The sequence below is a fragment of the Podarcis muralis genome, chromosome 2 (assembly GCF_964188315.1).
Source record: "Podarcis muralis chromosome 2, rPodMur119.hap1.1, whole genome shotgun sequence".
Classification (NCBI taxonomy): domain Eukaryota; kingdom Metazoa; phylum Chordata; class Lepidosauria; order Squamata; family Lacertidae; genus Podarcis; species Podarcis muralis.
Window position 1 is genome coordinate 115,069,035 of NC_135656.1, and position 18,204 is coordinate 115,087,238.

The following is an 18,204-nucleotide window of genomic DNA, read 5'->3' on the forward strand; positions in this document are numbered from 1 at the left end:
ATCCCGGATTGTTAGATATCCTGTAGACTGTCCCCAGGACAGGTGAGGCTGCTGATCCCTTATTTTCAAATCTGAAAGTTGACAGCTATGGCTGCAGGGTGGCATCGTCCCAGCTTTCTGAAAATATTTAGTGATGAGGAAACCAGTGACTGCACATCGGATCACAAGGAGACTTATTTGTGCAACATTCTGGATATCCGAGAAGATGCCAGGTAGATTCCAATGATACAATAAATTTTGAGGGACAGCGCAAGGGGGCGCATCCAGCCTCGCAGCCTCCCAGGGCCCAACCCACAGCCAGCGAGCTCCGATGCTCAGAGAGGCAGGAAGCGGGGCCAGCCAGGGGGACTCGAGAGCGGCTGCACTTTCCTGTCCCCCGCCGAGGAGAGCGGAGGAGCAGCGGCCCGTGGCCTGGCGAGTTTCCCCGGAGAGGAGCCGGATTCCGGTGCAGGGACGGAGCGAGGAGTCCGAGGTGCAGGAGGCGGGGGGGGGCAGGGGGCCAGGAGGGGGAGGAGAGCAGGTGGGCCTGGCAGGATCAGGCCCCGAGTGGAGTCAGAGGCTGCAGGGCGCCCCCCAACCGGGCAGGAAGGGGAAGGGGCGCAGCTGAGGGGCAGGGCATCTGCAGGAGGGCACAGGGGCAAACATCTCTGGCTCAGGCTGGCACGGACCCTGCCGGAGACCCTGGGGAGCTGCTCCCTTCAGTCCTGAGCTCAAGGGGCAGAATGAGGGGTCCAAGGCAGCTGCTGCTCCGCGGTGGACGATGCATGTTGTCGTCCGATGATCAGCGGAGTAGCTGGGGCTTTTGCCGCCCCTCTCCCTGTCCCTCATCAGGGAGCCCCGTCCTCTTCCACGGTCCTCCCCACGGGGGAGAGGGAAGGGGAGGCGGGGGGAAAGGAAGAGCAGTGCAACAGGGAGGTGTCCCTCTCACTCTCCGGCCCCCTGACACCCTTTGCAGGCCACTACTCCTGCCCCCCCTCCTCTGCCAGTGCCATTGATAAACCTATCGCCCTCATTTTGTGAATTGGTCAGATAGCCTTTGAAAGCTCTCTTTGCCACCACCATCACCGCATCTTGTGGCAATGATGTCCATCAGATTCATTTAGCAAGGAAATGGCTTCTTTTGCCTGCCCCAAATCAAGGTACACTGTGCCTTTATTAGTCAGGGCTAATAAAACAGCTGATAGATCCATTCCCTGGAGAACACATCTGAACTTTCCCCCAAGCTATCAAGGCTAGTGTGTCTGCGTGTAGATAAGTGAGAGAGCCTTAAAGCATGTTTTGTTAAAGGTTTTATCTTCCACCTTCCCCAGTAATACGGCTGAGTTTTCAGACAAAGAGTTGAAGTGGGTGACGGTTTTGAGAATGCAGAGGAAAGGAGGATTCTTAAGAAGTGTGGCATATGGAAATGAATTACTGATAATAAAAACGTTGAAGACAGTATTGTGAAAGACTGAGGAAGGCAAAATTGAAATTAGCTATTCATTTTCAGATTATTACTCATTTCTATACTGTTTCATATTTTTCAGAAAAATATCTCAAAGCAATTAAAGGAAAATCTCATTGCAGTTTGTGTCCATAGGATGTTGAGAGCATTAACTCTGTAGATCCAGGAGTTCTCTCCTCCTGATAGTCTCAGATTTGATTGTTCTTTCCTATAGAGCAGGAGGAACGAAACATTTATGGGCTTAAAGCTGCATTGATTCTGGAGGCCACATTCCAGTGAGCTTTGTGGCCAATGTATGCACATGCATGCGCACACAGAAAAGAGATGCAGACCATAAAGTCACATGCACACACGCCAGAGGTGCTGCACACACTCACCAGACATGCCATCTAGCATACATACAAGTCTTGCAAACACAATCAGCATGTTTAGACCTTCCAACCCCAGTTCTGGGGTGAGGAAAAATAAGAGCACAAGAAGACCCTGCTGAATTAGCAATGAGTTCTAAGAAAAAAGACCCTTCTGATTGTTCTTTAAAGAGCAGCCAGAGGGATCATTTATCTCCAGATCAGGGCTTCTATCCCATTTCAGCACTGTGCTGATTCCTGCTGAGATTGGAGTTTAAAGTATCTCTCTAAGGGCTCTTTAAGGGACGCGGGTGGTGCTGTGGTCAAAACCACAGAGCCTAGAGCTTACCAATCAGATGGTTGGCAGTTTGAATACCCGCGACGGGGTGAGCTCCCATTGCTCGGTCCCTGCTCCTGCCAACCTAGCAGTTCGAAAGCACGTCAAAGTGCAAGTAGATAAATAGGTACTGCTCCAGCGGGAAGGTTTCTGTGTGCTGCTGTGGTTCTCCAGAAGTGGCTTAGTCATGCTGGCCACATGACCCGGAAGCTGTACACCGGCTCCCTCAGCCATAAAGCGAGATAAGCGCCACAACCCCAGAGTCATCTGCAACTGGACCTAATGGTCAGGGGTCCCTTTACCTTTACCTTTAAGGGCTCTTTAGACACCTCTATCTCTCTCTGGGACAGGCAGAGAGGTTCATCACATGATGAGACCAAGAGATGGAAACCACAGGGACTAGCAGGCCACATGAAGTGGGTTATTTGTTTTTGTTGGTCAATATTCCTTCTCTTTGTTTGTTTCTTAGGCTGTGCAGACACCATACATTTAAAGCAAGTGGCTTCCCCCAGAAAATCATGGGAACTGTAGTTTATTGCTACAGTTCCCAGCACCCTTTAGAACTTGGGTTTCCTGGGTGAAGCCATGTACTTTAAATGTTAGGTGGGTCTGTCACAGCCTTAACCCTATAGAAAGATCTGTTGTTTCTTTTCCAACATGCTAGAAGTTGCAGCCTGGATCAGCATTCCCTGTCCACTGAACATGCTCAGTCCTCTCACTGGGTTGTTTTTGGATTTCCCTCCCACTGCCTTGGTTCTCCCACCTCCAAATATTATTTGTACTTCCATAAACCTTGGGGTTTCCCCAGGTCTGGATAACTTCCTCTTGTGCATGGGTGGGGTGGTTTGGGTGACATTGTCATTCACAGCCTGAACATAAGAATTAGGAGTAATAATATATTTCAAAAACTGACTACAGTGGAACCTCGGGTTGCAGACATAATCCATTCTGGAGGCTCATCTGCAACCTGAAGTTTCCTCAGGCCAAGGCACTGTGTCTGCGCATGCGCGCTGTGTGGTTTAGCGCTTCTGCATATGTGCGAGCGTCGAAACCAGGAAGTAACCCAAAGGTAAGCAGAAGGTTACGTAGCCCGAAGGCAATGTAACCCGAGGCACCACTGTAATGGTTAAAAAATATGCTTTTGTTTTTATTCTTGAGTCTTATTCTATAGTGTTACTTTACTTTGTGTTGATTTCTTTTCCAGCAGGGTGGCGTAAAAATGGAAGAGAAGGGGCCGAGGAGACCCATTCAAAGGGCGAGACTGGAATCCAAAGGGAAAAAATCTCCTGTGGGCCAAGTTGGGACCATCAGGGACCTTCTGTCTCAAGCAGATTTACATCAAATTAAGCAGGAGTCAGAGGAGGAGGAGCCGCAGCAGCACTGGGATGCCCAGTGGCAGGATTTCCTGAAGACGATGCACCCCCCTCGTTCACGGTGGGAAACCCCACAGGCTCCCAGTCCTCCCCTCTCTGGGCATGGTGTCCTCCCGGCCTCCTTCAGGGGAGCTGCAGGTGTCAGTCGGTGGCCCAGTGGGAGAGCAGGGGGGACAGACCAGACCCTGCCAGACCTGAGTGGAGAGGCACACGAGGAAGGAGGGGAGCAGATTTCCTCTGTGAAAGTGAAGGAGGAGATCCTGGACGAGGAGGAGGAGGAAGACGCCAACATGAGGTCGGAGATGGAGCGGCAGAGCTTCCGGCAGTTCTGCTACCAGGAGGCCGAGGGGCCCCGAGAGGCCTGGCTTCGGCTCCAGGAACTTTGCTCCCGGTGGCTGAAGCCAGAGAGGCGCACCAAGGAAGAGATGGTGGAGCTGCTGGTCCTGGAGCAGTTCCTGACCATCCTGCCTGCGGAAATGCAGAGCTGGGTCAAGGGAGGCAGGCCAGAGACCTGCGCCCAGGCGGCGGCCCTCGCTGAGGACTTCCTGCTGCAGCTGCAAGACACCGAGGGGCTTCCGGGAAAGGTAAGTGCCCTCCTCTCACCTGGGTCTCCAGCATCTCATGGTCTCAGGTCCAGTGCCTCTAGACATGGAGGTTCTGTTTAGCTATAGCAGGCACATCCAAAGCCCGTTTTGGGAGCATAATCCTGCCCGCTTGTCAGCCCCCACAGGCAGTTGCTTCTCTGGGTTCTAAAAAATGTTCAGCAAATTTGGGGTAAGATCCTAAAAAAAGCTCAACAACTTCAACCCTATAAAAAGCTCAAGAACTCATGCATGTTCACTTCATCAAATCTGGCCCCCTTTGGAAAAAGATTGGGCACCCATGAGCTATAGTGACAAAGATTCATTGACAGGCCCATCCTCCTCACTGCATTTCTCTCTAATCCTTAAAAAAAGGCTTATTAGAGCAAACATCTGGAGGCATTCAAAGCATCTTCAGGGGACTTTGGCTTTCATCAGCATAGCAGCTGTGGCGAAGGAGGTTTCCTTCCTATCACCACCGTCTTCCTGATCTAAATTGCTCCCCCACCCTGTCCATAATGCTGTTTGCTCCCTGTTGAGGGGGGGGGGGGAATCTAGATTTTTCTTGTGGTTTCAACGCTCCCATCTGCAGTGTAAGATTGTTGTAATGTTTGTTGAGATGATGCCCATGTTCAGGACAGGTGATTGTACCTTGGCTTATTAAACATGGAAAGGAATAAGCCATTTATTTATACAAGATCAGTGGGACTCACTTCCTGGCAGGTGTGTATAGGACTGTAGTCATTCAGATGCTGTTTATCGAAATATAGCAGCGTCTCTTGCTAATCTTCCTTCCAATGTGTTGTGGGGGTTACTGGGTTGTTTTTATTTTGAATGTATTTTTTGTTTATATATATATATTGTAATTTTATCCTGGGACCTGCGGTATACAAATTTTAAATAAATAAATCTGGATTTGCACCCATGTTTCTGTTCCAGGTGTCTTGGCCTGCAGAAGATCTTGCTAATTCCCCAAAGTCCGAACAAGATCTGTTAGACACAGCAAACATTCATCTCTCTGCAGAGACTGAGGAGGAGAGCGAAGAGGAGGCCAGCTTTCTGGGTAAGGGATAGGGGTCTGGATCCTCTGGTCGTTTTGCAATTTCTGTGGCGAAATTATCAGGCTGCTTTTGACAGTGAAAGCTCTGAAAAAGCCACTTCCCAATCTAGTGTCTTCGAGGGATTTTGAGCTGCAACTCCCATCATCTGCAGCCAGCATTACCTGAAGGGATCAATTTGGGAGAATGCTGTTGTGGGGGGAAAGCCCAACTTTCACCCTCCTTTTCTCAGACCCAGATGTGATATGAAATGCCTCTTCGCATTTATTTACCGTGCATGTCTTTTTGTTAATGCAAATAACATTTTCAAGGGGTGGGTTGTTGTGAGCTCTCCTGCAGCTGCCATTTGCATTGGGAAGAAAGCCTTGAGGGGCACCCAGGTCTCTGCCCTTTAGATCTCTCATTCCATTTTTAGAGCTTGATACAACATGGAGCAAGTGGCTGCTCTGGTTGACTAGGATAGGCCGAGCATCATCTAGAAAAGGGAGAGCTTTTCTAGCTTCAGTTGCAAACCGAAAGGCCTTAGATGCCCTTTGCTACGTTCCTTTTTAAAATTGATGTATTTTATTTAATGCATTTTGTTTATTAAATTTCCTTCTAGAAGAATATAGTGTTATTAGTAGTAGCAGCAACACAGGAAGCTGTCTTTTATCAAAGTCCATTGAGCTCAATATTGTCTACTGTACGCTGACTGGTACCAAACCTTCAGGCTTTCTGTCAGCCCTACCTGGTGAGGTCAAGAAATAAGTTGTTATTGTTTTTTTGACCCTGCCGTCCCTCTTGCAAGAGGCCAGGATGGCAAACAAAGAAAAGTTAAAACCACAATGCGAAATAAAATACATATAAAATTCAATATGCCAGTGAGCCGTAGATTATACAAATAGTACTACCTTCTTTGGAAGCCACAATACAGTTGTCCCATCGACAAAATAACAAAGTGACAATCTTTTAAAGTTTTCTTCTCCATAAATTTTACTGCCATCAACTAATTCATAAGCACAGTTTATGTAAATATGTGTTACATGCTTGCATGGAGAAAGAGGAAAGAGAAGTATTAAATTAAATTGCATGTTGTTAGGCTTAGTTACAGAAATGAAACAAGGAAGGGCCATAGCTTAGTGGTAGAGCAGTTGTCTGGCATACAGAAGGTTCCCAATTCCCAGCATCTCCAACTGAGGCTGAGAATGTCCCCGGTCCGGATAATTGTTTACAATGTTCTTTTAAGTAACTTGTACACTTCCCCTATTCTTTATTCTATTTGTTATCTTCTTGATCTCTGATCTTCCCAGTCATTTTGGCCATTTCAGCATAGTCCACCATCTTTGTCAGCCATTCTTCCTTTGTAGGTAGTTTATCTTCCTTTCATCTTTGAGCAAGTAGCATTTGCACAGCTGTCGTAGTGTACATAAAACAGTCTCTTCCGCTCCTTTGGTATTTCTGGACCTAAAATTCGTAGTAAAAAAGCTTCTGTTTTTTCCACAAATATTCTGACTCATTATAAGGAAGCTTCCTGTGTTCCTAAATGAGTGTGGCAGTATAAAATAGCTTTGATAATTGATCCAATTTGCAGCTTTGAGGGTTTTTCCTCCAGTGTGGAGTAGAGGTGAGTTTTTGATTCTCTCTTTGTTCCGGCAGGCAGCGACCAAGCATATGAGAATGGGGGCGAGTCCTTCCCCTTTGAAAGGCACCCACAAGTGGGCATCAGCGGAGTGTCCTTGGCAAGACTCAATGGGAAATTTTTCCAGGTTTGTGGGTTGGGAGAGATGCCAGGGGATCAACAGAGTCAAGAAAGCCACCGGGAGAACTCAGCAGAGGTCCAAGCTTTTATTTGTGATGAGAGCAACAGAGGAAGCACCTTCCCCGAGGGAAGCCAGAAGGCGAAAAGGAAAAGGACAGGCCCTGACTGGGGCAGCGTTTTGCGCCGGAGCTTTGATTTCCCTCGGAACCAGAAGATGCAGAAGCTATACACGTGCACCTACTGCGGGAAGATCTCCAACAACAGTGCGCACATGATTATCCACGAGAGGACCCATACCGGGGAGAAGCCGTACAAGTGCTCAGAGTGCGGCAAGTGCTTCAGCACCAACTGCAACCTTATGAAGCACACAAGGGTCCACACGGGCGAGAAGCCGTACAAATGCTCGGACTGCGGGCGGAGCTTCAGCGACAAGGCCTCCCTTATCGTACACGAGAGAACCCACACGGGAGAGAAGCCTTACGAGTGTCCGATGTGCGGGAAAAGCTTCACCTCCAGCTCCAACCTCATCACTCACAAAAGGGTGCACACGGGGGAGAAGCCGTATAAGTGCTCCGAGTGCGGGCAGAGCTTTGTCCACAGGCCCCAGCTCGTCATCCACATCCGGACGCACACGGGAGAGAAGCCGTACGAGTGCCTGGAGTGCGGCAAGAGCTTCAATCAGAAAGCAGACCTCATTATACACGGGCGAACCCACACCGGGGAGAAGCCGTACGAGTGCGCGGAGTGCGGGAAAAGCTTCATCTCGAGCTCTTACCTCCGGAAACACGAAAGGCTTCACACGGGGAAGAAAACCCAAGCCGGGGAAGAAACCCACAAGTGCAGCTACTGCAGGAAGAGCTTCATCAGCCGGTCCAAGCTGCTCATCCACGAGAGAACGCACACGGGAGAGAAACCCTTTGAGTGCGCCGAGTGTGGGAAAAGCTTCAGCACGAGCTCCAACCTTGTCAATCACAAGAGGGTGCACACGGGAGAGAAGCCCTATCAGTGCATGGATTGTGGGCAGAAGTTCAGCACGAACTCTAACCTTGTCAATCACAGGAGGGTTCACACAGGCGAGAAGCCCTACGAGTGCTCGGATTGCGGGCAGAGCTTCGGCCACAAAGCATCCCTTAGACGACACAAGAGAATCCACTCGAGAGAGCCCACCTCCTGAGTGCTTGCATTGCGGACAAAGGTTGAGACCTGCTCTTCTCACAGGCTCGTAGGAAGCTGCCTTATACCAAGTCAGAGACCATGGGCCTGTCTAGCTTAGGAAGGGCTGTTGTAGAGCACCTGCCTCGCTCGCAGGTGGTCCTTGGTTCAATCCCCGGTGTTGCCAGGTAGGGCTCTGACTGTCTTGTCTGAAACCTTTGAGAACCACTGCCAGGTCACTGAGCTAAATGAACCAGTGGTCTGACTTGGTATAAGGCAACTTCCTATTTCTAGCTCAGAATTGGGTGCTTCCAGATGGGTGTTTACGGTGGGATAAGCGCTCCTCACCTTATGCCAGCCCATATCCTCGCCCAACCCCCCATTAGTCCAGATTTACCCTTTTCAGGAACTTTAAAAAAGACCAAGCTGCTGTCAGTGACCCGTTTGCAATGGCTCTGAACCTGTACTATTAACACCCATCCTTGAATCACCCGTTTTTCACACTGACTAGCAGTGGCTCTGCAGGGATTCAGGCACCTTCCTGGCCTGCCTGGAGATGTCGGGTATTGATCCTGGAACCTGCATGCAAAGCAGTTGCTCTACCTCTGACCTTCCCTGCTAGAACAGGTGTAGACTGACTGCAAATCTTGCAGGGTCAGATTTTGAGCTGGAACACCAGGGATTGACGATGGTGCTTTCAATGTAAATGCTGGAAGAATTCATACTGGGGATCTCTTTTAACGGTTAAAGCAAATAAGAACAATTACTGACTTCTCTCATCGCTTAGACTCTAGGCCAGGGTGGGGAACCTCAGGCCAAACGTGAACCTTCAGGTTTCACTGCCTGGCCTTCATAATAATAATAATAATAATAATAATAATAATAATAATAATAATAATAATTTATTATTTACACCCCACTCATCTGGCTGGGTTTCCCCAGCCACTCTGGGCAGCTTCCAACTGAATATTAAAAACAATACAGCATCAGACATTAAAAACTTCCCTAAACAGGGCCGCCTTCAGTTGTCTTTTAAAAGTAAAACAGTTGTTTATTGCCTTGACATCCGCTGGGAGGGCGTTCCACAGGGCAGGCACCACTACTGAGAAGGCCCTCTGCCTGGTTCCCTGTAACCTCACTTCTCGCAGTGAGGGAACTGCTAGAAGGCCCTCGGCGCTGCAACTCAGTGTCCAGGCTGGATGATGGGGGTGGAGACGCTCCTTCAGGTATACAGGACCGAGGCTGTTTAGGGCTTTAAAGGTCAGCACCAACACTTTGAATTGTGCTCGGAAACGTACTGGGAACCAGTGAAGATCTTTCAGGAGAGGTGTTATGTGGTCCCGGCGGCCACTCTCAATCACCAGTCTAGCTGCCACATTCTGGATTAATTGCAGTTTCCGAGTCACCTTCAAAGGTAGCCCCACGTAGAGCGCATTGCAGTAGTTCAAGCGTGAGATAAATAGAGCATGCACCACTCTGGCAAGACAGTCTGTGGGCTGGTAAACAGCTGCCCTGGACACAGAATTAACCTGCGCCTCCATGGACAGCTGTGAGTCCAAAATGACTCCCAGGCTGTGCACCTCGTCCTTCAGGGGCACAGTTACCCCATTCAGGATCAGGGAGTACTCCCTTCCAGCCCGCCCCCTGTCTTCCAATAACAGTACTTCTATCTTGTCATTTTTCAACCTCAATCCGTTAGCTGCCATCCATCCTCCAACCGTCTCCAGACACTCACACAGGACCTTCACTCCCTTCACTGGTTCTGATTTAAAAGAGAGGTAGAACTTTCCCCTGGCCGCTCCCCTCACTGGCTCCTGCACTTTTCACCAGAAGCATCCAGATCTCACAGCCAGAACACGAGGATGAAAGAAATAGCCTTATTCATCTAGCCTGGTGTTATGCATTCTGACAGGCATCGGCTCTCCAAGCTTTCAGGGGGAGAGTGGGCCTTCCACATCACCTGCTGGAGATGAGCCATACGTGGGCAAATTGTGCCCTGCAACTGAGCTATGGTGCCTTTTGAAAAGGTCCCGCATTGGGTTCCTGGAATCTCCCATTAAAAATATATATTTGAGAGCACTGTAATTCTGGGACAATGGAACCAATGGCCTGACCCGGTCAGTATATGTTGGCTTCACATTTCCCCCATGGAAAAGGTGGGGGGGCATGAAGATGGTACAGACAGGGCCTCTCCTGACCTGTGAGCATCTCCGTCACATGTTGTTTAGCAGGTGTTGGTGGCCATCCGTCATGGATGCTTTGCATTGCAGGCAGTTGGACGAGAAGACCTTTGAGACCCAATTCTGCAATTCTGTGTGCCCCCTGTTCCCCCTCACTTGTGAACGGAGCCCTTTCTAGGTAGGGTCGGGAAAGACTCTGTGCCTGAAACTATGGAGAGCCAGTCAGTGCAGATGATGGGGGGCAGTTGTAGCTTAGTTTGCATGCAGAAGGTTCCCACACCCCCATGAAGGACTGGGAGAGACCACTGCTTGAAACCCTGGGGAACCGCTACCAGTCAGTGCAGACTATTCTGAGCAACATGAACCAGTTGGTCTGCCGTGGTATAAGGTCACTTCTAATGTTCCTAACTGAACTGGCTCTACATAACTACTGGCTAATGTTCTTAGGGCGTACAAACAGCAAAGGCTGTTGAAGATGACACTTAATTGCCCCTCTGTGGGACATCTTTCTTCCCTGGATTAGGGAAACAACTCTAGCATTTAAAGAATTCACCAATAGTTCAGTGAGGTGATCATTTGCTGAGGACATAGTGTAGTATTCCTAACCTATGACTTAGAATTATTTTGATTTAAATAACAACAACAATGATAATTACTACATGAGGCTTGTCTGTGTTTTTTCCTCTTTCTGTCTGTTTAAATAAACTTCGTTGATTTTGTAAAGCTGTTTATGTTTTGTTTATTCTTATAGTCCTATTGTTTTGGTGGGATAAGTTAAGCGAAGGGGCTTATGTAAAATTGATTTTCCTGTTTTTTATAAAACAGCAAAACTGGGGTAAAATCCATGGTTTGGTGTTCAGGGCTTCAACCCCACTTCTTACATGTACACAATTTCTTAGGTAAAATACTGAATTATTTTTCTTTCTTTTTTTGTAAATTTATTTATTTGAGTTTTTCAAATCAATCAACATGCAGCACTTTATGAAGCTGGAAAAAGAGTGGCTCCTGTATAGAAATGCCACTGCCATTAGACATTTGACAGTGGAACAGAGTCCCTCAGGAGGTGAAGGAGTATCCTTCAATTGAGGTTTTGTCTGGGTTGGGGGGGGGGGAGGGAACAGGGACAGGGACAGCCCTACAGTAAGGAAGCCTAAAGGTGATTGCAGACAGTACTTTACATCATGCGAGTCATTCAGATCCAGTTTTTATGGATGCCTCTGTGACTGGTGTGTTCGGCTGCTGCACATTCCATTCGGAAAATTGCAATGGCTCATCCATTTATTGCTCACAACAGGGCACAAAGCTTGACAAATGTTTTGGGGTTGGGCTGTTTTCTCTCCTTTCAGTTATTTCATCCCCGCTGTCCCACTCCTCTTTTCCATTCTGAGCACAGGTATTTTTATACCTATGTGCACACATTGTTATTTTATTTTTTTAAAAAACAGAAAAAGTTTGAGAGCAGAAGAGCAAATGTATTGTTCCTCTCCCATTCTCACAGTCCCAGGGAGGGTTAGTAGTTCAGGGGCAGCACACACACTTTTTATGCAGGTGGTCCTGGACCTCTGCTTTGGAATTGTAGCATGAACAAAAAACAAGAATTCAAGAAAGCTGATACAGTGGTACCTCGGGTTAAGAACTTAATTTGTTCCGGAGGTCCGTTCTTAACCTGAAATTGTTCTTAACCTGAAGCACCACTTTAGCTAATGGGGCCTCCTGCTGCCGCCGCGCCGCCACTGCACAATTTCTGTTCTCATCCTGAAGCAAAGTTCTTAACCTGAGGTACTATTTCTGGGTTAGCGGAGTCTGTAACCAGAAGCGTATGTAACCTGAAGTGTATGTAACCCGAGGTACCACTGTATTTTTCCTCACTATTCTGTGGTATGAAAAAACCACTCTGGATCATCTCAAAGACCCTTATATTGCAACATTTTGTGGCCAGGCAGGTAACTCTGGGAAGCCCATAAGCAACGACGACTATAGCATATTCCCATTGTGACCTCTTAGCATCTCGTACTTAAAGGCACACTGCCTCTTAAGGCCGAAAGCTACATTTTTCTTGGAGTAAGACCAAATGAATTGAATGGGGCTTACCATTTCTATGTTCAGTAGAATCGTACAGGATTGCACTGCAAACTTCTGACACATTAGTTCTGAGTACTAATATAGCTGTCATCCTTTTTCTTTTTTCTGTTAGAGGTCCTCCTCAAACAACAGAGCAACATGGCTATAGGTAAGTTTTGTCCATAATAAATTTGTTGATCTGCAAGGTTGTAAGGGTTAAACCACAGAGCCTAGGGCTTGCCGAGCAGAAGTTTGGTGGTTTGAATCCCCGCAACGGGGTGAGCTCCCGTTGCTCAGTCCCTGCTCCTGCCAACCTAGCAGTTTGAAAGCACATCAAAGTGCAAGTAGATAAATAGGTACTGCTCTGGCGGGAAGGTAAACGGCATTTCCGTGCACTGCTCTGGTTTGCCAGAAGCGGCTTAGTCATGCTGGCCACATGACCCGGAAGCTGTACGCCGGCTCCCTCGGCCAGTAAAGTGAGATGAGCACCGCAACCCCAGAGTCGTCCGTGACTGGACCTAATGGTCAGGGGTCCCTTTACCTTTAAGGCAGGGGTGGCGGAAACTTTTTTTGGTTTGAGAGCCATTTTCCTTTCTGGGCAAATGTCCGTGGGCCAGGGATGAGTCAAGCCAGAGGCGAAAATGGGCAGACCACCAAATGCAAATATTACTTTTCTACACTTATACCTCTCTTTGTGTCTTCCATCCAGGGAAGCAAGAGGCATGATCAGAGTTCAAGGACACATTCCAGCCAGGCAAAAGCACTCGGGATGCCTGGAGAGGGTTCCCAGGGCTAGAGAGGGGTCTGCAGGGCCACATTCAGCCCCTGAGGTTCCCTGTTCGTGTTTTAAGGTGACAGGACTTGTGGGTTTTTGGCGCAAGAATTTGGTGCTGAATTCCCCTGAGATTTGTATGTATTGAACAGGATTGTGGGAAGATCTAGAATTTAATGAGAAAACTTTGCACACAACTCTTTCAGCCACTGCATGTGCATCAACTACATTTAGCATCCCTGGAGTCTGAAGTGTGTATGAATTGACACACTCAAAACTTCCAGTCATCCAACTCCAGACAGAGGCTAACAATGGCTGAAAAGAAAACTATACAGAACAGGTATATAGAAAACCTTTAAAAAGAGAGAGAGAAACCAACAAATATCAAAATCACTCCAATGCAATACAAATTTTACTAGCTGCACACAATATTTCCGGGTTTTTGTTGTTGTTTTTTAGCAGCAGCTATTTTGCTTCTCTCGTTTGTAGGCACCAGCCCTCCAAAATGGTTGAATAAATATTTGGAACTTATAAGGGGCCAACACCAACCTTTTGGATGGTCAGGCCCAGAGTCCATCAGATAAAACGTTGGAACATTAGTTCAGCACCCATATGTTCAGCAGTGGATACTGGTGCCCACTGTGACTGGTAGCTGGAAGGCAAGGAGACCAACACTAGGTGGAGCCAGAGCCCATGATAGGTGGAGACACCTAGTTCTGGTTTTGTCCCTATCCGCCCTGAGTTTTGGATAATCTTCTGGCTGTTGGAGAGTGAGGTTGGTTCTTCATCTGCCTCCAATGAATTTCAGCAACTAAACTAAATATTAATATGGTGGAATCTAGCAATGACTTAATTTCTATCAAGGAATTCCAAGCATCTATCTATGAGGTCTGCTTTCCATGTGCAATGAATGGAATGTTGCCTAGAGATTAAAAAAAACCCTGTATAGTTTCACTTTTTTTTTTAATCTAGTAGCCGTTGATCTCCAGCATAAACTATTCACACAGTCTAAATTTATGAAGCTTTCACTCCAAACTCTTCTTCACAGACATCCTAAAGGTTCACATGTAGATTTTCTGTTACGGAAACAGAGGGAATAGTGGACATTTCCTCCCGCGTTTGTATGGCTTCTCTCGTGTGTGTACCCTTTCGTGTTTCTTACAGTCAGAGCTAGAAATAAAGCTTTTCCCGCATTCATAACACTCATAAGGCTTTTCTCCTGTGTGGGTCCTTATGTGCTTCGTAAGGGAGGATCTGTGACTTAAGCTTTTCCCACACTCAGGGCACGAATACGGTTTCTCTCCAGTATGGGTTCTCTGGTGTGTGATAAGGTTTGATTTCAAATTGAAACTTTGCCCACAATCAGAGCATTTGTAGGGTTTCTCCCCTGTGTGGGTTCTCAGGTGTTTAGTGAGGGAGGATTTATCGCTGAAACTTTTCCTACAGATGGAGCACACATATGGCTTCTCACCAGTATGGATTCTCCTGTGTGTAATAAGGTTTGACTTCCAATTAAAGCTCTGTCCACATTCTGAGCAAGTATAGGGTTTCTCCCCTGTATGTAACCTTTTATGGTTTATGAATTGATAGCCTGTGCTAAAGCTTTTCCCACACTCGGAGCATTCATATGGCTTTTGCCCAGTGTGCTTTCTCTTGTGGATAACAAGGTCTCCTTTCTGATTAAAGCTTTTCCCACAGTCTGAGCATTTATGAGGTTTTTCTCCTGTGTGGGTCCTTCTGTGCGTAAGGAGATGTGATGCCTGACTGAAGCTTTGCCCGCATTCTAAACACTTATACGGTTTCTCTCCCGTGTGAATCCTCTGGTGTTTACCAAGGATTTTTCTTTGACTGAAGCTTTGTCCGCACTCCCCACACTTATATGGTTTCTCCCCTGTGTGGATTCTGACATGTGAAACCAGATTCCCTTTCTGACAGAAGCTTTGCCCGCACTCTGAACATTTATATGGTTTCTCTCCCGTGTGTATTCTTTTGTGTTTTGTGAGGTAAGACGTGGTATTGAAGCTTTTCCCACACTCGGAGCACTCGTATGGTTTTTCTCCAGTGTGGGTTCTCTCGTGGACAAGAAGGTCTGCTCTCCTGTTAGCAATTTTCCCACAGAATGTGCATGTGTACAGCATTTTCTGATTCTTAGTTAGGTCAACGTCCTGACAGAAGTTCTTTCCACACTCTGAGTCCATCTGTATTGCCTCATGCCTCAAGAATTTATCTTGGAAACTTCCTTTGCACGAGTCACTGTTACCTTCCTCACAAAGTAACCTGTATTCTGGCACTGTCCACTGATGGTACTCCTGCTTGGATTCTTGAACTCCAGGCATCTCGTCCACCTCGCCACCCAGGAAAAACACCCCTTTAGCTCTTTCCAAGGAGATTCCACTGGTGTCAATTTGCTTAAGTGGAAAAGCCTCCTTCACGCTCTCCCACTCTTGGCCTACTGGAAGAAACAGAATAACGGCATGAGTTAAACCCTGTACTGGAGATAGAAAAAGTTTTCTCAAAGGAATAAAGTGAATTACCCAATCCTCCACTCTTAAGACTGAGTTTTTCCTGTAAGTGATGTAGCCAAAAAGCTACCATCCTCACATCAACAGGCTCAGGGAAACCCAAAGGTGTGCAGAAATAGAAGCCTTACAAATGTGTCCTGAATCTTCCAGCATTCAGGTTGTTGAATGTCCCTGAGTCATAGTGTTGAAAGAGAGGGAGAAAAACTTCTGCCTATCAGAAGCATCTAGAAGTTTCCAAATAATACTAACTTTCAGGATTCAAATCCTTACCCAGCAAGCTGGCCTCTTCACAACCCTCCTCCTTGACTTCCAGAGGAATTTGGCTCTTCACAGGATTTGAGATTAACTTGGGGTAATCAGCTGCCACGTCTTCAACGGATCCTGGTGGCATCTGAAATAGAAAGGGGGGTGGGGAGATACAAATTAGAAAGTCTGCATCAATGCCAATAATTCTGATTTCTCACAATCACCACTCCACCCAGCACTGAGGGAACAACCATGCAGGACAACCTTCGTGTGGCTGTGTCAAGTCCCTATAAAATTGAGATTTATTGCACAATATAGATGGGCAGAAGGGGAAGGTTGAATAAATCCTGGTTGCAAAGCTTCCCAGAGTGGGCTAAATTACCTCTGGGGCCTCCTTGGCTCTTTGGCCAGTGAATTCCTTGAAGTAGCTGCTGACTGTGTCCTCGTCCTCCAGAATCTCTTCCTTCACTTTCACTGAAGAATCCAGGCTCTCTCGGCTGAGGCCTAGCAGGGTGATAGACATGTCCCCTCCTCTGTGCTCCAGGCCACCTTCAGCTCCTTCAAAGGAGACCTGGAATCCCTCAGTGCCCTCTCCTGAGGTGGGCTCAAGCAGCCATTGAGTTTTCCGCTGGGACTGAGGGGCCTGCATGGTCTCCATGAATCCTGGCCACTGGCCTTCCCAGCCCTGCTCATTCGGTTCTTGCTTAACAGGCTGTGGAGCAGCCCTCATCATTAACTCCCTGGTGGCTCCCATTTGAGGGATGTGGGGTTTGCCTCTTCCTGCATCCAATCGCTCGCCTGGTCCAGGTCCTGGTGGTTCATGCACTTCCATTTTTTATTCTCACTGAAGCTCCTGGACTGGAAAAGAGAGTTTGCATTAAGAAATGCAGATACTCAGGTGGGGATTGAACCTGGAAACTTCTGCCTGCAAGGCAGGTGCTCTGAGTTGCTGTCCTCCCCCCACAGGTTCCCCACCCCATAAGCTTAAGGCTGACACTTGGTTAGAGAAACCCTGTTTTCTCTCCAGTGTTTTTGCATCTCTTAGCCCTGCTCCTTTCCCAGTTCGAAAAGGGCGCATTGGTGCACAGACAACCCGCAAGATCTGGGTACTTTGCATGTCTTCTGTCTGTTTGCAACCCTGACCGGCCAATTGCAATCCCGTCCTTTCTCTGCCGTTTCTCTCCCTCTTTCTCCTCCCAGCTGATCTCTGCCTTTCCGCTTCATCCCCTACTCAACTTACCTCTCGCTACTGTTTCCAGTGCTGGGGATTCAGATCCCTGGAGCCAAAGTCTCCTAAGGCAAAACACCTCCCCCCCGCCGCCGCCCCCAGCTATTTATTGCACCAAAGCTATGGGGATGGGCAGGAACAGGAAGTCAATGCCCCTCCAAGACGCCCCCACCCCTTGCCTATCTAGGAACGGGAGAGTTGTCAGTTTAACTCTTCCCTTCGACACAAAGATTATTCCTGGCATTGCACACCTTTTACTAATGGGTGGTGGGGAGCAGAAGTTTTAGTCTAACCCCTTTTGATTCATAATAAATGTATCCTCTCCCTTAGCCTCCATCTCTCCCTATTTCTGTATCTGTAGGCGTGTTGCTATTGTTTACTTATTTAGTTTGCAGAGTTTTGTACAGCATCACGTATCCCAGCAAATACCAACATAAAAAATACAGCGCAGAGTGTGAGTGTCGTGTGTCCACATGTTGCATTCAAGTGATGCACAACCAGTGTACTTGGAAATACAAGAGGAGTGTTCACATGTTACATTCTATGAGTACACAATCTGTGCAGTATACCTCTCTGTACACAAGTATTTGACACGCGTACAGTTGCTGACGTGTAGCGTTTCACAAGTTGACAGCCTGGACACCTGTGATATGCAGATCAACAAGGGTTCACTCTTTCGCAAGAGCACCTGCACATATGCAGAGACAGTGTGCACCAGTGTTCAGTGTAACGTGCGAACAAGTCTTCTGTAAATCAGGGATACACCTGCTCCTTCTGTAAAGCTTTCACACTCTTTGTAAGGCTGTAATTTGGAGCGTGGTGATAAGATACCAACCAGCTTGTTCAGTACTGGGTTTAAGTTTGTACGTAACGCGGGAGGCTGGGTGTTCTTAAAGGCTGCTTTGAATAATACTGAACAAAACAAGGAACCATAAATATATTGCACAGTCGGGGAACTCAGAAGAGACGATACCAATTTGTGGGTGTCTGCAGAGGGGCTTCAATGGGCATACACTTGCCTAGGAGTAAATCCCATTGAACTTAATGGGACTTAAAGACTGTCTATTGCAATGCGGTCCTTTTGCTGGAGAGGAAACACCTCATCAGGCAGATGGCGCTCATTCCCTCTTTTTTGCAAAATTGCGAGTTCCCGAATGGAGACAGA

At 47.6% G+C, this 18,204-nt stretch overlaps 3 protein-coding genes across 8 annotated transcripts in view; 1 reads left to right on the plus strand and 2 right to left on the minus strand.

The window, feature by feature from the left end:
* LOC114592429 (tripartite motif-containing protein 10-like) overlaps window positions 1–18,204 on the minus strand; it is a 647,260-nt gene that overhangs the window by 607,130 nt on the left and 21,926 nt on the right. The window lies entirely within an intron of this gene.
* On the plus strand, window positions 309–10,933 carry LOC144325971 (uncharacterized). 4 transcript variants are annotated; one of them, XM_077921324.1, is made up of 4 exons: window positions 309–472; window positions 3,333–4,085; window positions 5,022–5,145; window positions 6,776–10,933. In XM_077921324.1, the coding sequence occupies exons 1-4, from the start codon at window positions 311–313 to the stop codon at window positions 8,050–8,052; spliced, it is 2,316 nt and encodes a 771-aa protein (XP_077777450.1). In that variant the 5' UTR covers window positions 309–310; the 3' UTR covers window positions 8,053–10,933. The 4 variants fall into 4 exon arrangements, with proteins under 4 accessions (XP_077777450.1, XP_077777454.1, XP_077777462.1 ...); XM_077921328.1 differs by having other exon boundaries at window positions 3,336–4,085; XM_077921336.1 differs by lacking the exon at window positions 309–472 and adding an exon at window positions 523–3,197.
* On the minus strand, window positions 13,385–17,167 carry LOC114592206 (uncharacterized). Of its 3 annotated transcripts, none has more exons than XM_028720209.2 (4): window positions 17,052–17,167; window positions 16,194–16,664; window positions 15,836–15,956; window positions 13,385–15,495 (listed from the first exon to the last, which is right to left on the minus strand). In XM_028720209.2, the coding sequence occupies exons 2-4, from the start codon at window positions 16,641–16,643 to the stop codon at window positions 14,123–14,125; spliced, it is 1,944 nt and encodes a 647-aa protein (XP_028576042.2). In that variant the 5' UTR covers window positions 16,644–16,664; window positions 17,052–17,167; the 3' UTR covers window positions 13,385–14,122. The 3 variants fall into 3 exon arrangements, with proteins under 3 accessions (XP_028576042.2, XP_028576043.2, XP_028576041.2); XM_028720210.2 differs by having other exon boundaries at window positions 13,385–15,492; window positions 16,194–16,669; XM_028720208.2 differs by having other exon boundaries at window positions 16,194–16,669.

Excerpts from the sequence above, each read along its gene's own strand:
- LOC144325971 (XM_077921324.1), top strand. The coding sequence starts at position 311 with ATGCTCAGAGAGGCAGGAAGCGGGGCCAGCCAGGGGGACTCGAGAGCG. Across the intron at positions 473-3,332 it reads GACGGAGCGAGGAGTCCGAG|CAGGGTGGCGTAAAAATGGA; the intron begins GTGCAGGAGGCG and ends TTTCTTTTCCAG. Across the intron at positions 5,146-6,775 it reads AGAGGAGGCCAGCTTTCTGG|GCAGCGACCAAGCATATGAG; the intron begins GTAAGGGATAGG and ends TTGTTCCGGCAG.
- LOC114592206 (XM_028720209.2), bottom strand. The coding sequence starts at position 16,643 with ATGGAAGTGCATGAACCACCAGGACCTGGACCAGGCGAGCGATTGGAT. Across the intron at positions 15,957-16,193 it reads GAGCCAAGGAGGCCCCAGAG|ATGCCACCAGGATCCGTTGA; the intron begins GTAATTTAGCCC and ends TTTCTATTTCAG. Across the intron at positions 15,496-15,835 it reads TGAAGAGGCCAGCTTGCTGG|TAGGCCAAGAGTGGGAGAGC; the intron begins GTAAGGATTTGA and ends TGTTTCTTCCAG.